General features: G+C 49.0%; 9 protein-coding genes across 9 annotated transcripts; 3 read left to right on the plus strand and 6 right to left on the minus strand.

Annotated features, from left to right (window-relative positions):
* Positions 1-534: 534 nt before the first annotated feature.
* Positions 535-3221, minus strand: BDW43DRAFT_279926 (FAD-binding oxidoreductase). Its single transcript, XM_032042362.1, has 5 exons — positions 2660-3221; positions 2529-2606; positions 1171-2445; positions 938-1113; positions 535-875 (listed from the first exon to the last, which is right to left on the minus strand). Exons 1-5 carry the CDS (start codon positions 2808-2810, stop codon positions 783-785), a joined length of 1773 nt encoding a protein of 590 aa, XP_031899116.1. The 5' UTR covers positions 2811-3221; the 3' UTR covers positions 535-782.
* Positions 3210-5003, plus strand: BDW43DRAFT_279931 (lactate 2-monooxygenase). The gene has a single exon (XM_032042363.1). The coding sequence runs from the start codon at positions 3527-3529 to the stop codon at positions 4739-4741; it is 1215 nt and encodes a 404-aa protein (XP_031899117.1). The 5' UTR covers positions 3210-3526; the 3' UTR covers positions 4742-5003.
* Positions 5004-5225: 222 nt separating this feature from the next.
* On the minus strand, positions 5226-7663 carry BDW43DRAFT_279933 (putative 2-oxo acid dehydrogenases acyltransferase). The gene is made up of 4 exons (XM_032042364.1): positions 6757-7663; positions 6581-6684; positions 6458-6529; positions 5226-6387 (listed from the first exon to the last, which is right to left on the minus strand). The coding sequence occupies exons 1-4, from the start codon at positions 6929-6931 to the stop codon at positions 5326-5328; spliced, it is 1413 nt and encodes a 470-aa protein (XP_031899118.1). The 5' UTR covers positions 6932-7663; the 3' UTR covers positions 5226-5325.
* A 421-nt stretch (positions 7664-8084) lies between these two features.
* BDW43DRAFT_312280 (phosphatidylinositol-specific phospholipase C) lies at positions 8085-9521 on the plus strand (the record flags this gene model as incomplete). Its single annotated transcript, XM_032047341.1, has 1 exon — positions 8085-9521. One exon carries the CDS (start codon positions 8085-8087, stop codon positions 9519-9521), a length of 1437 nt encoding a protein of 478 aa, XP_031899119.1.
* A 227-nt stretch (positions 9522-9748) lies between these two features.
* On the minus strand, positions 9749-11170 carry BDW43DRAFT_112423 (mitochondrial 54S ribosomal protein uL10m). Its single transcript, XM_032037935.1, has one exon. It carries the CDS (start codon positions 11038-11040, stop codon positions 9976-9978), a length of 1065 nt encoding a protein of 354 aa, XP_031899120.1. The 5' UTR covers positions 11041-11170; the 3' UTR covers positions 9749-9975.
* A 59-nt stretch (positions 11171-11229) lies between these two features.
* BDW43DRAFT_112443 (anthranilate phosphoribosyltransferase) lies at positions 11230-12884 on the plus strand. Its single transcript, XM_032037936.1, has 2 exons — positions 11230-11722; positions 11787-12884. Exons 1-2 carry the CDS (start codon positions 11396-11398, stop codon positions 12753-12755), a joined length of 1296 nt encoding a protein of 431 aa, XP_031899121.1. The 5' UTR covers positions 11230-11395; the 3' UTR covers positions 12756-12884.
* On the minus strand, positions 12885-13677 carry BDW43DRAFT_112459 (Rpo12/RPC10 RNA polymerase subunit family protein). The gene has a single exon (XM_032037937.1). It carries the CDS (start codon positions 13532-13534, stop codon positions 13013-13015), a length of 522 nt encoding a protein of 173 aa, XP_031899122.1. The 5' UTR covers positions 13535-13677; the 3' UTR covers positions 12885-13012.
* Positions 13616-15124, minus strand: BDW43DRAFT_279938 (CDP-alcohol phosphatidyltransferase family protein). Its single transcript, XM_032042365.1, has 4 exons — positions 15003-15124; positions 14574-14950; positions 14352-14524; positions 13616-14297 (listed from the first exon to the last, which is right to left on the minus strand). The coding sequence occupies exons 1-4, from the start codon at positions 15079-15081 to the stop codon at positions 14120-14122; spliced, it is 807 nt and encodes a 268-aa protein (XP_031899123.1). The 5' UTR covers positions 15082-15124; the 3' UTR covers positions 13616-14119.
* Positions 15125-16279: 1155 nt separating this feature from the next.
* Positions 16280-16891, minus strand: BDW43DRAFT_312284 (uncharacterized protein; the record flags this gene model as incomplete). Its single annotated transcript, XM_032047342.1, has 2 exons — positions 16280-16677; positions 16753-16891. 2 exons carry the CDS (start codon positions 16889-16891, stop codon positions 16280-16282), a joined length of 537 nt encoding a protein of 178 aa, XP_031899124.1.
* Between the last annotated feature and the right edge of the window lie 1472 nt (positions 16892-18363).

Genomic DNA, 18363 nt, shown 5'->3' on the forward strand with positions numbered 1-18363 from the left:
ATCCCATTCCGTCTCACAATTCTCTTTGTCGCAAAAGAACTTGAACCATTGCTCAAGCTCCGCTCGGTCATCCTTGTCTTTGAGGGCAATTGGCTCGTTTCCGGAAATCATCTGTACTGGACGACGAACAGGCGCGGGATTTGTACAAGCTGTAACAAACTGGAAACTAGTCGTGCTTGCATTTCCTTGGATAACGGGGGCATTATCACAGTGGAAGATGTAGTAAAAGTCAAAAGCCACGATGGTGAGGGTGTCCTCACACAATGAACCTCATAAGTCCCCTAAGACGGGTACCCTCAACACCAATATGGTCTTGGATACTCTTAACAACGCCTTTTTCTGCCCTAGGGTTGACAAGTCCTTTCACCTAGGTAACAAGTCTTGCTGTAATCAACTCTGACCGGAGTTTATTCCCTAGGCTAATAGTAGCTATCACACGCCATCTGGACCCTCAGGCTTACCCGGGACTAATAATAATAATATAATAACATAAAAATGAAAAGAATAAGAACAAAGGGATATTAGAAACAATAGGTAAACAATATATAGTAAAAGTACTTGTAGAACTAGAAGTACCAGGACTAATAAGTGTAGTAGAAGTATAGTAACCTTGGTCTTAGCTCTCTGAACCGTTTTACTGGATTTTACGTTAGATAATAGGTAGGTATAGGCACTAAAGCATCAAGTATAGACATAGCCAGTAATCAACGCCAGTGCAATACTTGGTGCCGTACCATTAGTTCCATGTAATGAGGTCTTACGAGTGCAGCAACCTTCACTCTCTACCACTTGGGGACTTCTCCCTGCTTTGGGACTTGAACTCGCACAACCTTATCACAATTAAGCAAACAAAGAGGATCAAAGGCTTGTTTTAACTGGAGGAAGTCAACGTTGAATAGTCCAGATGAGAGAAGAAGAACGGGGACAATTAACATACTCTGCGCATAGCGTCAACCGCTGTCGTGCCGAGTTCGTGTTCTAGGTAGTCCCTCTTGACCATGCCCACTCCATGTTCCCCAGTGACGGTCCCTTCCATTTCAACAGCACGCTTGACCATGTTATGGACAACCCTCTCTGCAATTTCACGTTGATCGTCATTGAAGAGAAGCATGGCTATTATGAGGTGCGGTTAGTTTTCGGAATCGTCCGACATTAAAAGCGAGTACTTACCATGGAAATTCCCATCTCCTACATGCCCGACGATGCCTCCAAGTAAACCGCTGCTAGAAATCTCCTCCCTAGTCTGTTCAATGATATCTGGTAATCTACTCATTGGTACGGCAACATCCGTGGTCCAGACACGGTCAGTAGGCTGCTGCTTCATCTGCATAATACTCCAGAGCGCCACCTTTCTTGCGCTCCACAGCTCGTCAACCTCATCCGCGCTGCGGGCAAAGGTGAAGGTCTTATTGTTAGCACTCTCAGCCAGTTTCTGGACAATCGATATCTTCTCCTTCACTTCATCTGGCGCGCCAGAGAACTTGAAAAACAAAGTCGGGGCCTCGTCCCATGAACGACTGGTGGATTGGCTCGCGTTGATGCACTTCATCTGCACATCATCAAGGAGCTCCACGGCGGCAATATTGATCCCCCTTTTAACCACTTCAGACACACAACTGGCTGCATCATGAATTGACGCAAAAGATGCGACTGCTGCTGCCTCGTTGATCGGCTTGACGGCCAGCTTCAAAGTCGCCTCCGTAACCAGGCCCAGCGTACCCTCATTCCCAATAAACATCCTAGTCAGGTCGTAGCCTGCACTGGATTTCCGTGGCCGCTGCCTGGTCTTGACAACTGTTCCATCGGCTAGAACTACAGTCAAAGACAATACCCAGTCACGCATTGTTCCATAGTGATAGGCATTTGTTCCTGAACAACCGGTACCCACCATGCCGCCGATCATAGCGCCAGGGCCAGGGTCTGGAGGAAAGAAGAGCCCGTCTTTGGCAAGTTCTTCGTTTAACGTTTCCCACGGCACAGCAGGCTGGACCACGACGTCCAAGTCATCTTTGTGAACGGATATGATCTGATCCATGCTTTGGAAATCAATGCAGACGCCTCCTCTCGTCGGTGCGAAATGCCCCTCTAGACTCGTCCCTCCTGCATATGCCGTCACTGGCAGTCTGCGTCTATGACAGACCTCCATCACACGGGAGACGTCTTCTGTGGTCGAAGGGCATACGACTACTGATGAGACTTCGGTTTCCTTGGGAGAATAAGACGACCATTCGGAGGTCGCATAGGGTGCCAAAGCTTCCTTATCACTGGTGACCTTGTCCTTACCTAGAACGTTCACGAACTCTTCAATAGCGGCTTGAATGTTGGATGGCGAGGTATCATGATGTGGTAGTGGGAACTCTTCTAGCGACGTGGTAGATGTCGATCCTGGTTCTAGTTCTCTTCCGATGCCTATATAATAGCCGGCGAGACCTGAGAGAAGGAGTGCTTCAAAGGACATGCCTCGGTTAGCAAGACGGTCTCTCCCATTGTAATACGCTAATACTGAGAATTAGTAATACTGCACATACTGGAGGAAGCAATGGCAAAGCGAGCTCCTGTAGTCCATTGCTTTTGCTGAGGGCTAGATGACCCCTGACCCGGATCTTCTTTCACCCCCTTAGCATTGATGCACCCTTGAAAGTCGGAACTTGATCCTTACCAGCTTCCTGCCTGCATTGGGCGCCCACTGTCACGAAATGCCTCGAAACCAAAAGCCTGTTTATCCTCTGCGAATGATAGGTCGACCTAGTAGGTCTGGAAGTGATGGCCCACGTTGGTGGGCGACTTACCCGTGCGCCGACCCTCAGCATATTTTGAGCGCGGTATTTTTCTAGTTTAGTGCTAATAGCTATGGAAGCGAGTAGAGGCAAAAAAAAATCCCTAGCTTCGTACCGAGCGTACAACGACTGTGTCTCCCAGGGTTGAAGACGTTGGAGAGCCTAGGGTTCCACTTTCTCGGCTATAGCGGATGGCCTTGATATAGATGTTCTGGCCGGTCGAATGGATCTTTTGTCTAATACTGTACAGAGGTAGCGTTCTCCTAAGCGTCAACCGAAACCAGAGGTGTTAATCTCATGAACAAGAGTCTCGGGGTTGGACCAGTTCTCCCCGAGGACTGTGCTAGTTGACGTCATGCGACAGAAGGACATTTAAAGAGAAAGTAGAGATTTTATCCAATTGGAAATCTGTCCGAGATCGTACGATAATCAGGGCAATTTCCCGATTTAACAGTGGGTAATGAATGCTAGGAGACAAGCTTTTGTAGAGGATGCTTTAGAATGTCTCTATCGGCCGAAAAGAGCTCACTGGACCCTGAGCGGGTCTGGAAAGTATGACATCAATTTAATTGCCTTGGTTCATGGACAACTTCTACTGGAGATAATATTGCCGGTTGACCGGGTCTGTTAACATGGAAGAAGCCGGTCTCTTACCGAATTGCTTGCTATAAATTTAATTCCAATGCCAGTGAACCTCATACATCAAACCAAAGAGAAGAACAGGAACGCACCAGTCTCGCTTCATCAATATGTCTACCGCACAACACACTCCATTGCCATACGCCTATGAGACACAAGTCTATACCGAAGGACTCAGTGATAAAAGGCCCGCTATCACTTTTGATCCGTTCAAATGGGAGGGACTGGCCAAGGAGCGCCTCTCAGCAGACAGCTTCGGATACGTCTGGGGCTCCGCCGGAACGAGAGAAACGGATGAGAACAACCGAAAGGCATTCAAGAAGTGGGGCATTGTCCCGTCCCGTCTGGTGAAATCGGACTTTCCATCTTTAAAAACTACGCTGTTCGGCGAGGAATACGAGTATCCAATCGCCATTGCGCCAGTGGGAGTGCAGCGAATCTTCCACCGCGATGGAGAGGTTGCTGTTGCTTCTACTGCGCAGAATGAAGGGATCACGTACATCTTGAGCTCGGCATCTTCGACGAGTATCGAGAATGTGGCAGAAGCCAATGGGAATGGATCTCGCTGGTTCCAGTTGTACTGGCCGTCGAATGACCACAACGACATCACCGCCAGCTTGTTAAAACGCGCTAAGGCTGCCAATTACAAGGTCTTGGTGGTCACTTTGGACACCTATATCCTTGGATGGAGGCCCTCGGACTTGGAGAATGGCTATAATCCATTCCTTCGGAAAGACAACATCGGAGTGGAGATTGGCTTCTCTGATCCCGTGTTTCGAAAGAAGTTTGCAGAAAAGCAGGGCAAAAGCATCGAGGAGGACATGGAGACTGCAGCGGCTGAATGGGCACATACTATCTTCCCCGGGTTGAGCCATGGGTGGGAAGATATCCAGTTCCTCCGTCAACATTGGGACGGCCCGATCGTCCTAAAGGGCATACAGACGGTGGAGGATGCAAAGCTGGCGGTGCAGCACGGTATGCAGGGGATAGTGGTATCTAACCATGGTGGACGCCAACAGGATGGCGGGGTGGGTTCTTTGGACATGCTTCCGGACATTGTGGACGCGGTGGGAAAGGACCTGGAAGTCATCTTCGATTCTGGCGTGCGTTGTGGTGCTGATGTCGCTAAGGCTCTGGCGCTGGGGGCCAAGATGGTCCTTATCGGCCGGCCCTATGTGTATGGACTTGCCATCGCTGGCAGAGAAGGTGTCCGTCATGTACTGCGGAGTATCCTGGGTGACCTACAGCTTACACTTCATTTGTCGGGGATCCGATCCGTGCAGCCAGAGCACCTGAGCAGATCTGTACTAAGACGGACGAATTGAAAGCATGCTGAGGTGAAATTGTATCTAGACTTTGCATAAATGCATACTGTTGACAGGATGAGCCCCTGTACTATGATTCTCAAAGAAAGCTATACCATTCGCCCATGCTCCCATGAACGAAATTCTGAGGTAGGCCTTACCCCATCTACTCGGGTTTCTATTAATGGCTTCACTGTGGAAGCATATAATATCCCCCAGGTTTCTCTTTCCTTTTGGGTCCGCATGCCTAGGTGTAGTCGAAGTAAAAATAGTTGGCTTAGTATGGTGAGGTGGCATTCTAGGCATATAACTTATTCTTACTGGATTAGGCACTTTTTGTTGATTCTCTCTAAATATCATGATCTCTTCACATTAACCTGTGTTGGCTAAGATGGAGAATACATGATGTCTAGGGCATACCTGTCATGCCCGAGCTACCTTCTTGACGACAAAATCATGAAGGGCTACGTCCACAACATTTGTAGACCAAAGAGTCGGATTTCATAGAGACCATCATGGAGCTCCAAAAGAGCGATTACGCGGGCGTAGGGTTCACTGCTTGGTTGGTATGAAGGTCTGAACCTGAATTTCTATCTATATACAAACTATCGTAGATTCAAGAGCATCAACTCCGGGGATTCGATACAGTCCCGGACCTTATTGGCCATTCGGGCCATAGTCGCGCCATCCACGACTCGGTGGTCCGCACTCCAGCTGAAATTCACCAATTCACCCTTGGTAACCTGGCCCGCGTCATCGAAGACAGGCACGGTCTTTGATTTCCCGACTCCCAGGATGGCTACTTCGTTGGACACAATCACCGGTGCAACGTATGTACCACCGATATTCCCTATGTTTGAGACCGTGATGGTCCCACCACTGAGGTCAGCAGGGGTGAGCCTCCCTTCTTTACCCAAAGCACTCAGGCGGGAGATTTCTGCTGCAACATCTGCAATAGAACGGTTGGCAACGTCTTTAATATTCGGCACGATCAAGCCTTGCGGAGTATCCATTGCAACACCAATGTTGTGCTTGGGCCGCATGATTAATTGTGGCTTGTCAGGGTTGCTTGTGTCAACCTTAGCATTCAAGATTGGATACTCATTTAGGGCCAGCGAAACGGCTTTGATGACGAAGGAGAGGAAGGTAATTCTCCTGGGATCCTTCGGATCATTGGCCAATTTCTTTCTCATAGCAGTGATGTTGTTGATGTTAAGCTCATCTGCATATAGAAAGTGCGGAATGTTGAGCGACCGTGTCATCGTCTTGAACATTTGCGACTGGATCGGCGTCAAGCCGACAGCGGTTTCTGTTTGTGGTGGCCCAGTTGTTGTAGGGGCCATAGGCTGGGCTGTAGTTGCATGTTCTCGTGCGGCTACAAACCGAAGAACATCCTCTTTAAGGACGCGTCCGTCTTTCCCTGTTCCCGGAATATCTTGAATGTTTACATTATGAGCTTTCAACATGCCACGGACGGCCGGGGTGGCAAGCGTGGCGTATCGTGAACTATTCCCTGATGGAGCTTGCGTTTGAGGAGCGACAGGCGTACCCTGTATAGGTTGCATTGCTTCAGCTTGTATGGGAGCAGGGCTGGGCTGTGTGGGTGCTGGGGTCGGTGGGTTATCATCTGGATATTTCCCATCCTCCACCTCTATATCACAGAGTGCCTGTGGTCGAGATTATTTTAGCAAAACATACTCGTAAGGCCGTCGTCGGACTAGTGCAGCCAATGCGTACCTTTCCTGTGGGAACCGTGTCATCCGCTTCGAAGTGAAGCTTCTTAACAATGCCTTCATATCTCGAGGTAATCTGATGCCGTTAGATCTCCATGTGCTAGCCATTGGCTTGAATGTGACTCACATCATCCACTGCTTTATCCGATTGATATTGACACAGAGGTTTCCACTCCTCAATATGGGCGCCTTCCTCGACATACCACTGGATGATCTGGACTTCCGTGATCCCTGCGGAAACAGTAGGGTAAGTAGCCATACGATAGAGGCGGACAAAATAGGTTGTCGGGGTATTTGACATACCTTCGCCCACATCCTTGAGGACTTGGGACTTGACCCCCCACAGAGACGGAGCAGCATGGAACGTCCGACGGGGAATAGATATAGTTGGCGGGGAACGAGTTATCGGCAGGACTCGGCGAGATTGGCAGGAGCGGAGAGCCCAGGAGAGGCCGCTATTGCAGCGTAAGATGCTCATTGTTGAGCCGGAATCAAACCAGGGTGATGAAGGAGTAGAGAGTGTCTTTTTTCGAGGTGAGGACGTCGTATTTCATTGCGGAATGATGGTAGTTGACTATTATTATTTCCCTCCTTCCTCCGCATTCTGGTCTCCGAGCGCCGACGATAACCGACCCCGGCGTCATGCCACGTGATCATATCTCTCCGCATTTTCCATTTCGGTCCATCTTTGCTTCCGCGGATGTATTGCGGAGAAATAAAGGGGAACCTGATTGGAATATGAAGTAAAGAGAAAAGATGGCCGAGGAGGCTCAATTGAAACCAATGTAAAATCCTATTCCGCTGCAGGCATTCGCATCCTAATTGGTAGGCGAGAAACTTGAGGCCGGTTTTTATCGCTCGTATTATACTAGGAACGAACATTCAAGTTATGTACATTAACCCTGATGAGTCTAAAAGGGAGGGGAATATGGAGTAGATAAGAAACAAAAGCATAAGAATAGATAAAGTTTTCTTTTTTTTCCCCCAAGAATGAGAGTATAAAAAAAATAAAAGATAAACTAAGAAAAATAAACCAAGAGATAAATAAATCCATATCATCAGGGGTTCGAGCAATGGCAGTGACAGACAAAGCCAGTCAGTGCTCAGCCTTACCCAGGGGGGGGGGAAAAAGAAAAAAAAAAAAAAAAAAAAAAAAAAGAAAAGAAAAAGAAAAGGAAAAAGAAAAGGAAAAAAAAGAGGAAAAAAAAAAGACAGACTGAGTGTACATGGAACAGAAGCGCCAAAGACTTGCTAGTTTCATGCGTCAATAATAGAAAACAGAAACATGATTGCCTGAGGTGTGGAACATTGGATTAAGGTACACTGGGTGTGCTCGAATTAAATTCGTGTAAGTTCTCTGGCCCCAGCGTACCATCTGTGCGGAAAGATTCCAAGAACGCCATGCCGATCACGATTGGTGTGTATCGCATCGTGGCTAATTTAGTGCCGTCGCACTTCTCCAGCACAACCATACATCCTGAACCACCCAGGCCAATAATGGGCACCAATTTAACCTTGCAGCCTGGTACTCAGCGAACTCTCCGGCCTTATCTACCTCCTGAGACTCTTCCCGGTACTTCAATCCCTCGGAGAATCTCATGGGTTGCTATCCTAGACGATCACGGACAACAATGGGGGCCGAACACTTGACCATTCGTAATCTCACTTCTACGCCAATTACTCTGAAGCGCATTGAGCGCTTTCTGCCACATCACAATCCTCGCAATGAGTTCCAGAGTTTTGCAAAAAACTTCACCCGAGTCTTGACCAATGTGACCCGCACCAATGCACCAGTGGCCATCATCAACGATGGCGACGAGCCCTTTGTTCATGAGGATGTTGATATCCATATCGAACCGTTTCAGACAATTCACACCGAGATTCGCACGTGTATCGAGTCGGACAAAGAACGCTTGCGCTGGTTCTTCGAAGTGGAAGGGGAGAGACATCGAATCCAGACTCCGGTGCCTACGTCCGAGTCCGCCACTATGAAGGCACTATGCGACGAACCTCGTTTTAAACTTACTGGCGTCTATGTCACGCCCGAGTCACACCTCTCAATCTACTCTGCGGCCAATTTGAATGCGTGGATGGGCGAGTTAAAGGACGACACTTTACTCTCCTCGCTTTCGATCCCGGGCACCCACAATTCTCCCACCTGCCATGTTGCGCCACCATCTGTTCGTTGCCAGGCAGTCAGCCCACGAGAGCAACTTCAAAATGGTGTTCGATTCTTCGACATCCGTGTACAGCCGCAGTACCCAGAAGATGCCGACAAGGATGAGCTCATCCTAGTGCACAGCGTCTTCCCCATCTCCCTAACAGGAAACAAATATTTCCGTGACCTGATGCGGGACGTCAACGAATTCCTCGATCAAAACCCGTCAGAAACACTGATAATCTCCCTTAAACGCGAGGGACCCGGCGAACACACCGACCAACAACTCAGCCGGATCCTAAGCGACCACTACGCCCGCCCAGACAGTCGGTGGTACACTAATCCCAAAATACCCACTCTCGGCGAGGTGCGCGGGAAAGTCGTCCTTCTCCGTAGGTTCGAACCCCTAGATCATCTCAAGGACATCCACGGAGGCGAAGGCTGGGGCATCTGCGCCTCCGGTTGGGCCGATAACTGCGCCAACGCGACTTGTCCCAGCGGACAATTGTGCATCCAGGATTTCTACGAGGTCATGGAAACAGAGAATATCGGACAGAAGATCCAGTATGTCACGGAGCATTGCTTCCGCGCTGCTGAGACCTGTTATCCGTTCGGTATACTTCCGGATCCCGGGGCAACCAGGGCGCATCCTTTCTATATCAACTTCTTGAGCGCGAGCAATTTCTGGAAGCTTGGTACATGGCCAGAGAAGATTGCAGCTAAGCTGAACCCGGCCGCGGTTGACTATCTCTGTCGGAAGCACGGTGAAAAGGATGGTTGTGACTGGTCTACTGGTGTCCTGGTCACGGACTGGGTTGGCTTGGATGGCGACTGGGATCTTGTGCGATGCATTGTGGGCATGAATGCTCGGTTGAAGATGAGGCAAGAGAGGCACGAAAGTGACAGCTAGATACTCTGGGGTACTAATTAGCCTTAGAGATTTCTAGATGTACTAGGGCATAGCAATGTCCTTTGTATCTAGGCAAGTTGCTTGCCCTCATGAAGACTTCAAATGATATCCACCGCTGTAATTTTTGAGATTCAACGAATAAACTATACATATATACCTGCCACTGCTTTCTTTCAGACTTCTGGCCACTTGAACACTGCAGCACCTTTAAAACTTCGTGCAAGGTCTAATTCAGCACCTCGAAAGCTAACCAATTGAATACGTCGAGACCAAGACTATAAGCACAAAGCTAGTGCACATTTATAGAAAAGAATGTCGCATTTTCTATTTTGGTTCATGTTTAAGTCAACTTTCATGTGCTAAAAACAACCCATGGTCTTAGATAATTGAACAAGGAAAAAAGTACAAAATGTAGGTAGTATTATACATAGAAACCAAGCTGGTCACGTTACACCTAAGCTTCAGTCTTGTCGTCACTCGGGCCCTTCTCCTCATCCTCCAGGACGCTCCTCCTGCTCTCGAGGGTGAAGTACAAGCTCTTACCAGCGCCCTCCAGGGTGTTGGCAACGCTGGATCCCATGCTCTGCAAGGCCATAACGAGCTGTGACCGCAAACCATCCATGCCACCTTCGATGCTGCTAACCCACTTGGTCTGGTCGACGTCGAACACCTTGCCGTCCACACGCGCGGCAAGAAGAGCCAACTTATTCAGACCGTTCTGAACGGGTAACTCGTGCCATCCTGGATTTCCCTTGCGAGTGGGAGCAGGGAAGCCAGCTGCCTTGGGAGCAAGAACCGTCAGCGCAGCCTTCAGATGCTCCGGAGACATCTGGGGAATGCTTAGAGCCGCAATTGGTCCAACCAAAACGGGCGAAAGTTCATGCCTGCCCTTCATATGCAACACGGCATCGTGAGCTGCACGGGAGAGATCGTGTGAGAGAGTGGAATCATCCTTCGATCCAGAAAGAGGGATTTCGGCAGACGTTTGCGTGATGGGGTTGACCGCGCTTGGGGGGTTTCCGGCTGCAATTGTGGAAGCGCTGGGACGGAAATATTCGACAATACGGAGAGCGACCTCGAAGATACTGGTTTGAACAATCTGTACCTTAACATGAGGAGCAAGCGGAGGAACAGAGCGTCCTTCGGAGGCAATCTGCTCGTCGACCTTTTGCAGAGCCTTGCTCAGTTCTCGTCGGATTGCCGCCCATTCCACGGACTGGAGGTTGTCATGCTGGAAGAAGACCATGAGAGGTGTTGTGCGAATGAGAGAGGTATATTGCCGGAGAAGCTGGGACCGACGGTACTCAGGGTTGCGATGTGAGGGAGGTTGGGACGAAGGAAATTGGGCAATTGGGGCAGCGGAGCGTGTCATCTGTTCATGCGATGCGGCAGGAGTTGTAGCTGTCGCGGCAGTACTTGTGTATCTTGTGAGAATGGGCAACTCATATTGACAGAGGAGCCTTTGCCGGCGGAGCGGCTGAGCGATGTGGCCACTTGAAAGGCGAATTCGTGGAGGCATTGTGAAGAGAAGAGAAGGAAGAAGGACCTAAAAGTGTATCCAGTATTCAGGATATCGAAGGCACGGCACCTGGGATAGAAAGGGGGCCCTGAAGCCGGTAAAATTGGGGATGCCGACGACAGTGATTTCCGCAATATACCACTCGGGACGAAAATATGGCAAGAATTCTTGGGTGCCGGAAAAGGTATAGTCGGATCTGCGGGCGGTGTAATTTTGCCTATACCGATGACGGATTGATTAAGAGGGGTATGATAATTTGACTCAGAGATCCTTCCAATTGCGATTGCGCCTATAAATTCACATCCAATTCTTCGGAGAACTTGGTGTATACCTCTACGGAAACAACTTCGCCAACATGTCCGCTGCTCCTTTTGACCTACAGCCGGGTCAGGTCTCCATCTCCCCCCTCCTACAGAAGCTCGCGTACCCCACCGAGCACCTTCGTGTGGATGCTGCAGATATTGCTTCAGCGTTCGCATTGATCTTCGAGGATCGTCTCTCCGCTATACAGACCGCTGCTCTTTTGACGCTTCTACATTCTACCGGACGGGATCGAGATGCAGAGGTCATTGCTAAATGTTCTCATCGCATGCGAGAAGCGGCTAGTCAAGTCGACAGGCCCACCTTGAAAAGGGCCATCAAGGCCCGCGGCAAGAAGGAGGGTTCTTACAAAGGAGGCCTGGTAAGCATTGGCATTGCTTCATAGCTTGTAAAGCTAGGGTAACCTAATATTTGTGCACCTATAGTGCGATATTGTTGGTACTGGTGGAGATTCACATTCCACGTTCAACATTTCCACCACATCCTCTATCATCGCCTCTCCGATTATCACGATGGCCAAACATGGAAATCGTGCGCAGACCTCTTTCTCTGGATCTGCAGATGTCCTCAATGCGATCTCGCCTGTCCCCCCGAAGATTTCCGCTGTCAATGCCGAGAACCTTGCGCAGGTGTACGAGGAGACTAGTTATGCGTTCTTGTTTGCCCCGAATTTCCACCCTGGCATGATGTATGCGAACCCAGTACGTCGTGCGTTGGGACTACGGACAATCTTCAATTTGATGGGCCCACTCGCCAATCCTGTCGACTGGGCCATCGAGGCTAGAGTGGTTGGTGTAGCCTACCAGAGCCTTGGACCTGTCTTTGCCGAGGCCCTCCGACAGAATGGATGCAAAAAGGCAATGGTCATTTGCGGTGAGGAGGACCTGGATGAGATCAGCTGCGCTGGAAAGACGAACTGCTGGAAACTTACCGAATACCCTAATCCTGCCTACAAGGGCTCGGCAGATGGTGAAACCTCAAGTGACGAGGACGAGCACCTAGTCCCCCGCACCCTGGTCAAATTTGAAACCTTCCAGCTGCAACCATCCGACTTTGGTCTGCCAACCCATCCATTAACTGCAGTGTACGGCAGAAAGATGCCCAAAGACAATGCAGCCAAGATCATGAGCATTCTGCGGAACGAACTGCCTCGCGACGATCCAATCCTGTCCTTCGTTCTCATGAATGTGGCTGCACTACTGGTGATTTCGGGCGTTTGTGATTCCGACACTAGTAACATGGGCCCCGGCGATGATGGCCAGGTGATTACTGAGCGTGGACCAGGTGGTGGGCGCTGGAAGGAAGGTGTCAGACGAGCTAGATGGGCTATCGAAAGTGGCGCCGCCCTAAAGTGCTTAGAGGGATTTATCGAAGTGACGAACAAACTTCAGTAAAACATTTCTTTTTCAAGTTCGGGTATGAATTTCTCTTGTTGGTTATGTTTTCAACACAAATTGGTCAAGATAGAGGCAATAAATAAGAGACATATGTATTGAATAATGAAAAAGTACACTTTACTCTTAGAAACTTTCAACGCAAGGCCCTTCCGCCGATTCACAGGTCAAAGCTAGCCGTTCGACCCGTTAAAATCCTCGCCATATTCGATCTTTTCGTCCCATCAAAACTCCAGAGCGCCCTTTGAAAATGCATATCACGATCGTAAAAGGTAAAAGCCAGCGTCGCGCAACCGGTTTGTTTCCACCTCACCGAGCTTCGAACTGAACCATCCTGTACAACCAAACCCAGTAAGTAAACATGTCCACGAAAAACTCTGCAAACAGGAAGAAAAAGTAAGAAAACCCCACCTCTTCGTCCGCTCCTTGTACAACACACGATGGCCACACTCCTTGCAGCGGATCTGGTCACCCCTCTTCAGAGACACACGAGCGTTGCACTCGCCGCAGAGATAGGCAACCATAGGGCCGTCCAGAGAGCTAGCACCGGCGTCGCCAAAGGTATTCTGTCCGCCCAGAGAGGAAGGAACCTGATAAGCTTCGCGAGACATGTTTGGTGGGTATGAGTCGACTTTTGTCTTTAGAGATAGTGAACTGAATGGAAACGAGCGACTGAGAACGTCACGCGATTTGAATGACGGGAGTATGCGAGCTGGAGGGAGATTGATTGCGGTGTTTTTTGGGGCCGGGACGAGCTTTGGATTGTTCTGGATATTCATTTGCGCAAACCTAATTTTGCTGAGTCAGGCTGGATCATTTGCCGCTAGCTTATTTTGGTTAGTGTGAAAATATGGGCGGTTTGGTCGGATTCTAGAATACCTGTGGCTTTTTTAATTTTTGTTTTTATTACCTTGTCATATAGATTTGAATTCTTGTCTTGCCTTTCACGAGGTATCTTAGGATTTTTAGTTAGGTGGTACTTAGGTAGGGCTGAAGGTTGAGGTGATAGGAATACATGAGCTGCCCAGGATGTTCGCTCTGGCCCACGCCATATATATGGTAATGTTAGAAAAGTGGACAAATGGTATGGCTCTAGCTTATTACTTCTCATGTATAGCTGCCAACCAATCCTGATTCACTTCAAGAGTCTTGTTGCGCACGGCGAAGCTATCTTACCGATGTAACACCGATATTCCATGCTATGTTTATCCGCAGAAGGATATGAACAGAAGATATCCAGAGTCATTCTAGGTATGATTATGTATAGCCTCGAATCGCTGTTATGTTCATGTCCTTGCAGTATTTTTACGGCTGAAACAATATGTACTGCATATAATCCATCAATTTTGCTGGCCGTAATGTTGTCACTGATCTCTTTTCTTCCCGAGCCGTGCATTCCTTCTCGTTTCAAGGTCACCTCGTCGTACAAGCCACTTACTAGCTTCTATTAACTGAACCACGTTCACGTACTGCTTGAAAATCATGAAAACTGATGAGACACCAAGTAGGAACTGTGGGAATGAATCGTCTATCTTATTTGCGCTAGAACCAATGTAAGTATAGATATTTATGAACGTTTGCCACTTGTAAACTGACCGGGCTAGTTCCATTGCTCCCGCACTCCAGGGAGAGCTCCATGACTGTGAAGGAGTTGATTGAGGTGCCTCAAAATTGGGGCTGTTCGCTAGCGGTGGTGGAGACGAAAATGAGAGTAGATACAGTGCGATGAAGAAGAGCTCGTTCAGCAGACAGACCGTGAAAAGGACTTTCTGAGGTATTGTTAACCCTGAAAATAAGATTATAAGCGGGTCAACGTACTGTGTTGGAGTAGTAGGTTCGCAGGACCCATGGCCGACTCTCATCGATCTGCTTATGGCTCTGGCGGTTCCCACCCATTGCCAAGGTTGCATACATATGGACGTAATGACTCGAATAGTCCAAGCTAATCAACCCTTGGAATACGATACTCCATCTGGGGAATGCACTCGCCAGAAAGACTAGTAGACAAGTCGTTGTACAGCGATCTGTGATCATGTCTAAAACCGCCCCAAATCGAGTGGATTGCCCTAGACGCCGGGCAGCGGCTCCATCTAGCGCATCGAGGAGACAAGAGAAACTATATAGGAGCGAGCATGTTCGAGGGTGCAAGGGCATGTAGTAGAGGGATGCGACCGCAAATATCACGCGGGTGTACCCTGGAAAATGTTACAATTACTTTTATCCTTTTTTACTTTTAAAAGGGCATACCAATGAGATTTGGGACGAAGAGAAAGACATTCTCTTCCCCGTACCGTGCAGCATTATTCTGTACCGAAGGCGTAGCCATGAAGATGGAGTGTCTGCTGCATGAATTAAGAAGGTGGTACTCCGTACAGTTGTACGTAGTATTTGTTTATAGGTTGTTGAGCGGCTACGAGTCACTGACACCATTCAACGCGTCGGGCCGCCCGAACATCCACTAATCCGATAGGCTGTAGGCTGTCCCACTACCTACTTGCATTTAATATTACCATTGCTTATCACCGACTCCCCCTCTCGGATCCCAAATTGCTGCACCGTTCCTGCGTGTCAATCTACTCAAACTGAAAACGTGGGACATCGAAATGCTATCAAATGTCGATCGCCGTTTACCCCAAGCCCTATTTACGGGGGTCCCGTGACAGGCGTAGTGCGAACGGTTAAAGCCCGCAGCCAACACCTATATCTATCCAACGTCTAATATCGACAATACAACAATGGTTATCAACAACAAGCTTAAAAAAGAGTCTTCTACTCCAATAAAAACTCATTGGTCTGTGCAAACTACCTGCAAGGCTTGATAGGGCTCATGGTGACCCAACACTCAAAAAGGCCAAGGGCTGGTGCCTGCTCAACTTGCCGGTGAGTATGCACTATGATGCTACATGTAAGAATGGTACTAAATGAGTATCAATTTCAGCTCGTAAAAGACGTTGCATTCCAGCAATTGAAGGACACGGTTGTCAACTTTGTAGTTTGCTGTCAGTGCCATGCAGCCTTGGTCTGAGACATGGTACCAGATCAGCCAGAGTGACAACCCAATCGTCACCGGATGGCCGCACGGATCGCAATTTTGCTCGAGTACCACTATCAGAACCAGATTTCCAGGAAGCACTGAAAGCGCGTAAAGTTCTACTGGAATTGGTTGTATTGTATTTCCATCGTATTCACAACATGGCGCATACCATGTTCCACGAGCCGAGTTTCATGTGTCAAGTGAGGGAAGGCAAAGCACCCATGAAGCATGTCTATGCCATGAGTGCACTGGCTGCCAGGTATGTGCTAATATACTTCATTCGACCCAGCATTCATCTGCCCTGCCCGCATCAATGACCGTAGATATATAGGTTCTCCATAAACCCGGTTTTCAATGGAGTGTCACCTTACTCCCCTGGTCGAATCTACGCCTTTGAGGCCATGCGTCTTTGTCAACAATGTATGGACACTCCAAGTCTAGAAAATGTACCCTGGGATCTTGATTATTGGTCCGTGGGAGTGGTGGGTAGTTACTCGACAGGATGATGGACTGATGGGAAGTCCAAGCCAGTGTCAAATTCCTGAATCGGCGCACGGCTTTTGGGCTTTTGCTGGATTATCTGTGTATCCTGGACGCCGTAAGTGGCCAATGGCGGTGGTATCGCGGGGTCGGCTTTTCTTCGTCGTCTAGCCTTGTAACATGCAAAAGACCAAACCAGGGCAGCAAGGATAGCTACACCAGCAACCCCTCCGACAACACCGCTGACAACACCGCCGATAATAGCGCCGGTATTTGTACTAGATTTGGACAGTGATGATAACGGCCGTGAAGTTGTGGGTTCTGTGGTCTGTGTAGTTGAGACTGTTGACGGAGTGGTTGTCGATGAGGGTGCGGGAGTGGATGAGGATGATGAGACGACGAATAGGCCTTGTCAGGGACAAAAGAAACAAGATAGTCGCAATACCGTAATAGGTCACAGCATGCTTCGCACGATATACATACCTGTCCCGGATTTCATCACCGTGAGGGTGCTTTGCCAATCTTTTAGTTCATAATCGGGCGACACGCAGCCCAACACCCCATCGGGGTCTGTGTTTACCGTTTTGAAGGCAATTTCCCCTTTGGTCACAACGGAAGACATCATTCGCGTGGAAGAAACCACGTACTCTTCGCGCAATTTTCAGGAACGGGAGGTCGTGCCCTGGGTATAGCAGTACGAGTTTTCTGGGCAACAGGAAACAACACCCCCCCTAAGTATCGCCGCAGTTCGTTTCAAAATCCTTACAGAGCTTCTCCCGCCGTAAGTGCGTACCCCTGAGACATAATATCCGGCACAATTAATTATAGAAGGTGAGCGAAGAGGAAGTCGTAATGCATTAAACGGGTTTTGCGGAGGAGGCGGAAAAGCCACCAGCCCGCGTCCGAGCATGGGGCAAGGATACATGCGTTATTCTAGTGTCTCTAGGCCCCGGCCGGGAGGGGAAAAGGCGAATTATGAATAAATTGGGAATTTCCGATGGGCTCTGCAAGGGTTCTCGCATCGTAGTTTACTCAGGTGGTGCTCAGGCCATTAGCTGCATTAGCCGCTGACACCGGCGCTCCATAGGTCTGACTGCGGATAGGAGGACAGATGCCATATTTGAGTTCTATTGCTACTATCGTTTTAGGCTGAGCAGTTTCGTAAGCCTTGTACCTGGCAGGGATCTGGTCAGCTTTGTTTTTGGGTGAGTGGTTTACTAGTGCTACCAGGACTGTTGGATCGATCCTCTACCCAAGGGCTGAGGGGCTCCCCGGGTGCTAAGGGCTGCCGTGTATGCTTGATCCATAAAGCCCGCAGGACGATGATATTAGACTGCGAACACTATTAAGTACAAGAACCGCATGAATGTGAGACAGGGGCGGGCAAGCTCCATATCGTTATCAAAAAATAAACGGTGAGGCTCGCGGCACATATCTGGATCGTTCGATTCCCAAGGTGAGTACCCCTATCTGCTGAGCGTAATCCGATGCACTGACCAGCCACTACGGTTTGCTCAGTTTCTCACAAAATGAAAATTCCTCTAGTTCAGAAGAAAGGGTCAGATAGACCGAAAACCGACTACGAACGATGGCTTCGTGGACAGGATGAGAACTTCAGGCCGGGGGATCGGCCACTTTACGGACCCGGCACGGAAGAGCTCAGGAGCTCCGACGAGCGTAGAAAAAGCTGCAATCGATTGCTGCAAGATCATGAGAAGCAGACCACATCGCATGGTTACCTTGTGCAGTCATCCAGCTCACGGAGCTCTATAGCATCGGGAGGAAGAGTTTCATCCTTAACCAATCGACGGCTTTGCCTCGACCGTCACACAACTATGTATAGCGTCATAGTGTGCGTCCTTCTAGCCGTTACCCTCAGCATGACGACGAAGGTATTTCGGAGAAGACAACACTAAGGGAATGGTTTATCGCTACCCGACAATACTCAGAATGTCCATGGGAGTGAGGAAAAGCAACGCCCGTTTTAGGCGGGCCTGCCCACTATGTACATACAGTGACCTTTCACGTCAAATGACTGGGGTACCTTTATTATTGCAGCCGTGCCATGTTGCCCATAACACAAGAATGCGTTTC

Source organism: Aspergillus alliaceus (assembly GCF_009176365.1).
Source record: "Aspergillus alliaceus strain CBS 536.65 unplaced genomic scaffold BDW43scaffold_29, whole genome shotgun sequence".
Lineage (NCBI taxonomy): Eukaryota > Fungi > Ascomycota > Eurotiomycetes > Eurotiales > Aspergillaceae > Aspergillus > Aspergillus alliaceus.

Bases quoted from the DNA above. Each gene is read 5' to 3' on its own strand.
- BDW43DRAFT_112443 (XM_032037936.1), top strand. From the start codon at position 11,396: ATGTCCGCTGCTCCTTTTGACCTACAGCCGGGTCAGGTCTCCATCTCC. The intron at 11,723-11,786 runs GTAAGCATTGGC...GTGCACCTATAG, and splicing joins GTTCTTACAAAGGAGGCCTG to TGCGATATTGTTGGTACTGG.
- BDW43DRAFT_279926 (XM_032042362.1), bottom strand. From the start codon at position 2,810: ATGCTGAGGGTCGGCGCACGGGTAAGTCGCCCACCAACGTGGGCCATC. The intron at 2,607-2,659 runs GTAAGGATCAAG...AGGGGGTGAAAG, and splicing joins CCAATGCAGGCAGGAAGCTG to AAGATCCGGGTCAGGGGTCA. The intron at 2,446-2,528 runs GTATGTGCAGTA...TGTCCTTTGAAG, and splicing joins CTTTGCCATTGCTTCCTCCA to CACTCCTTCTCTCAGGTCTC.
- BDW43DRAFT_112459 (XM_032037937.1), bottom strand. From the start codon at position 13,534: ATGAATATCCAGAACAATCCAAAGCTCGTCCCGGCCCCAAAAAACACC.
- BDW43DRAFT_112423 (XM_032037935.1), bottom strand. From the start codon at position 11,040: ATGCCTCCACGAATTCGCCTTTCAAGTGGCCACATCGCTCAGCCGCTC.
- BDW43DRAFT_279933 (XM_032042364.1), bottom strand. From the start codon at position 6,931: ATGAGCATCTTACGCTGCAATAGCGGCCTCTCCTGGGCTCTCCGCTCC. The intron at 6,685-6,756 runs GTATGTCAAATA...CTGTTTCCGCAG, and splicing joins CCTCAAGGATGTGGGCGAAG to GGATCACGGAAGTCCAGATC. The intron at 6,388-6,457 runs GTACGCATTGGC...TCTCGACCACAG, and splicing joins ACACGGTTCCCACAGGAAAG to GCACTCTGTGATATAGAGGT.
- BDW43DRAFT_279931 (XM_032042363.1), top strand. From the start codon at position 3,527: ATGTCTACCGCACAACACACTCCATTGCCATACGCCTATGAGACACAA.
- BDW43DRAFT_279938 (XM_032042365.1), bottom strand. From the start codon at position 15,081: ATGGCTACGCCTTCGGTACAGAATAATGCTGCACGGTACGGGGAAGAG. The intron at 14,951-15,002 runs GTATGCCCTTTT...AACATTTTCCAG, and splicing joins CTTCGTCCCAAATCTCATTG to GGTACACCCGCGTGATATTT. The intron at 14,525-14,573 runs GTACGTTGACCC...ACAATACCTCAG, and splicing joins GAACCTACTACTCCAACACA to AAAGTCCTTTTCACGGTCTG.